The sequence below is a fragment of the Glycine soja genome, chromosome 8 (assembly GCF_004193775.1).
Source record: "Glycine soja cultivar W05 chromosome 8, ASM419377v2, whole genome shotgun sequence".
In the NCBI taxonomy this organism is placed as follows: domain Eukaryota; kingdom Viridiplantae; phylum Streptophyta; class Magnoliopsida; order Fabales; family Fabaceae; genus Glycine; species Glycine soja.
This window is the reverse complement of record NC_041009.1, coordinates 426,878-429,098: the sequence shown is the minus strand read 5'-3', so window position 1 is coordinate 429,098 and position 2,221 is coordinate 426,878. Positions and strand designations below refer to the sequence as shown.

General features: G+C 33.0%; 1 protein-coding gene across 1 annotated transcript; it reads right to left on the bottom strand.

Moving 5' to 3' along the window:
- Positions 1-1,544: 1,544 nt before the first annotated feature.
- On the bottom strand, positions 1,545-2,020 carry LOC114422576 (defensin Ec-AMP-D1-like). Its single transcript, XM_028389008.1, has 2 exons — positions 1,929-2,020; positions 1,545-1,818 (listed from the first exon to the last, which is right to left on the bottom strand). The coding sequence occupies exons 1-2, from the start codon at positions 1,981-1,983 to the stop codon at positions 1,649-1,651; spliced, it is 225 nt and encodes a 74-aa protein (XP_028244809.1). The 5' UTR covers positions 1,984-2,020; the 3' UTR covers positions 1,545-1,648.
- Positions 2,021-2,221: the final 201 nt, after the last annotated feature.

The window sequence follows — 2,221 nt, the reverse complement described above, 5'->3', positions numbered from 1 at the left end:
AAAACGAAGTAAATAGTGCATATACTATATATATAGAAAATCAAATAAAGAAAGAAAAATATTTGCCTTTTGGGGTGGTCGTCCCATTACGAATTGATGTGTATGTTCTTTGTGTTGATGTCGTCCCTTGAAAACAAATCATAAGGGGATATGGCAGTAATAGTGCGAGTTCATGCAACATCACATGATCGATTATCTTTTTATTACATTTTTCTTATGAGCAAAGATATCATTTTTATTACATAATATTGACACTGATGAGTATCTTCACAAAAAAATTGTCATTTTGAAATTAAACCAACCTCCTGTGGCATCCAACACGGTCATGTCAATTTTGAACGAACATGGTTGGTAAGCCTCACGCCCCTAAGTTTTTGCTTGCTTCTAGAATCTAGAACTGAATAAACAAAAGGAAATGCATTTAAATAAGGGTAAGAATCTGCTGAAACAGTTAATTATGGTATATATATGATGATTTCGATCTCCCTTGCTCTGCTGTAACTTGCTACGGAGATACAGATTGTTAGTGACATGTGATCACCAGTGATATGGTCTTATGATTATTTAGCATCTCAAGCAGCGCATGCAATTTAAACTCATATATATCGAGAATATTTATTATAAGAGTTAATAATCTTACTATTAAATTTTATAATAAATATTTTTAAAATAATTAATAACATAAAAATCTTTATTCGATAATGTAAAAAAAAAATTGTTGATGTTTTTCATACGGTGCCACAACACGAAATTCACTGCGAGGAGCACACCCTGCGGCAGCTTTTAAAGAGAAAACCATGCGTTTTCTTGCGCCACATAAGCGTCAAATTAAGACAAAAGCACAAGAATAGAAATCGTGGGAACTGAAAAGTGGTTTTCAGGACTAGGATGCCGGTTGTAGAATTTATAACCTGTTTCAACTTTAAAAAAAATGCATTATACGACAAGAATAACCAATCGATTGTGCTAATTAAAGAAAAATACAATGTGCCAATCACGGTGCAGAGATATGTTATACTTATATCTAGCAAGTTAAAGATTAATCTTAATGTAAATTCAACAAGATTCTTTTTTTTATATAACTTTTATTCCTTTTTAAAGTTGAAAAACTTCAATTAATTTTTATAAACGATCTGTTTTGACTTGATCAATAAAAAATATTTTAAACTCTTAATAGTTTATTTAGGGTTATACTTGGCAAAGATGTGAGAAACAAATAATACTTGAATTAAGTTGGAAAAAAATGGCATGTTATTGTTAATTAATTTAGTAATATTTATTAATGCTGGGAAACCAGCCGTACGTATTGGGTAGCTAGCTAGGAAACAAAAATCAATATCATCCAGTATAGGATAGGTATATATGTGTATCAGTATGAGAGCTGGACAGCACCTACTGGGTTTTGTTTTAAGGTATGTCTATAAGAAAATTAGTTTTAAAAGCCTCTACATGTCAATTATTTAAATATGATTGGTCAGTAAGAAATTATTATAATCACCTTAGTTAAAATTGATTAAAGTATAAAGAGAGCAAGAAGATCATAACTAACTAGATCAACTTATTGCATGTATATGATAGCCCAGCACCTGGACACCATATATAGTGTCAATTGGTGCTATTTATTTATTTGGGACAGTAGTGATTTATTTCAACAAATCCTGGTGCAAAAGCAGCGGCGACGGAAGCCTCCGCAGTCTCCACCGGTGAAACCTTCGGTTCTGCATACATGTGCACAGTTGGTGTCGCTAAAGCATAAACCCTTGAACCCGTGGCTTTTTGACGAGCAGTCTCGACCCTCTGCTCTCTTCACCGCCACATCTAATATAATTCATTTCACACATCACATCATTAATTACAATTAGTCACTCTATATTCAAATAATGATCAAATTAATTAACATGGAATTATATATATATATCGATCCTTAACAGAAGGTAAGACAAGGAAGACCAAGAACAAAATCCCAATGGTTTTCCTCTCCATGATAATAATGCTATAAATATATCGTACCTACGCAAATAACTAGTAGCTCCAAGTGGACAAAATGTGGCTATTTAGATCTTGTTATATAGTAGTAGTAATATGCTACTTGGAAGTGGGAATATTGACGTGTCAGACCTTGGCTTAGAGCTGGAAAATATCAGTTTCGCATGCAACACGTGTGGGTAGAGAAGGCTTGTAAGCTGCCACATGCACGTTCGATAAGCTTTCTATATATAGA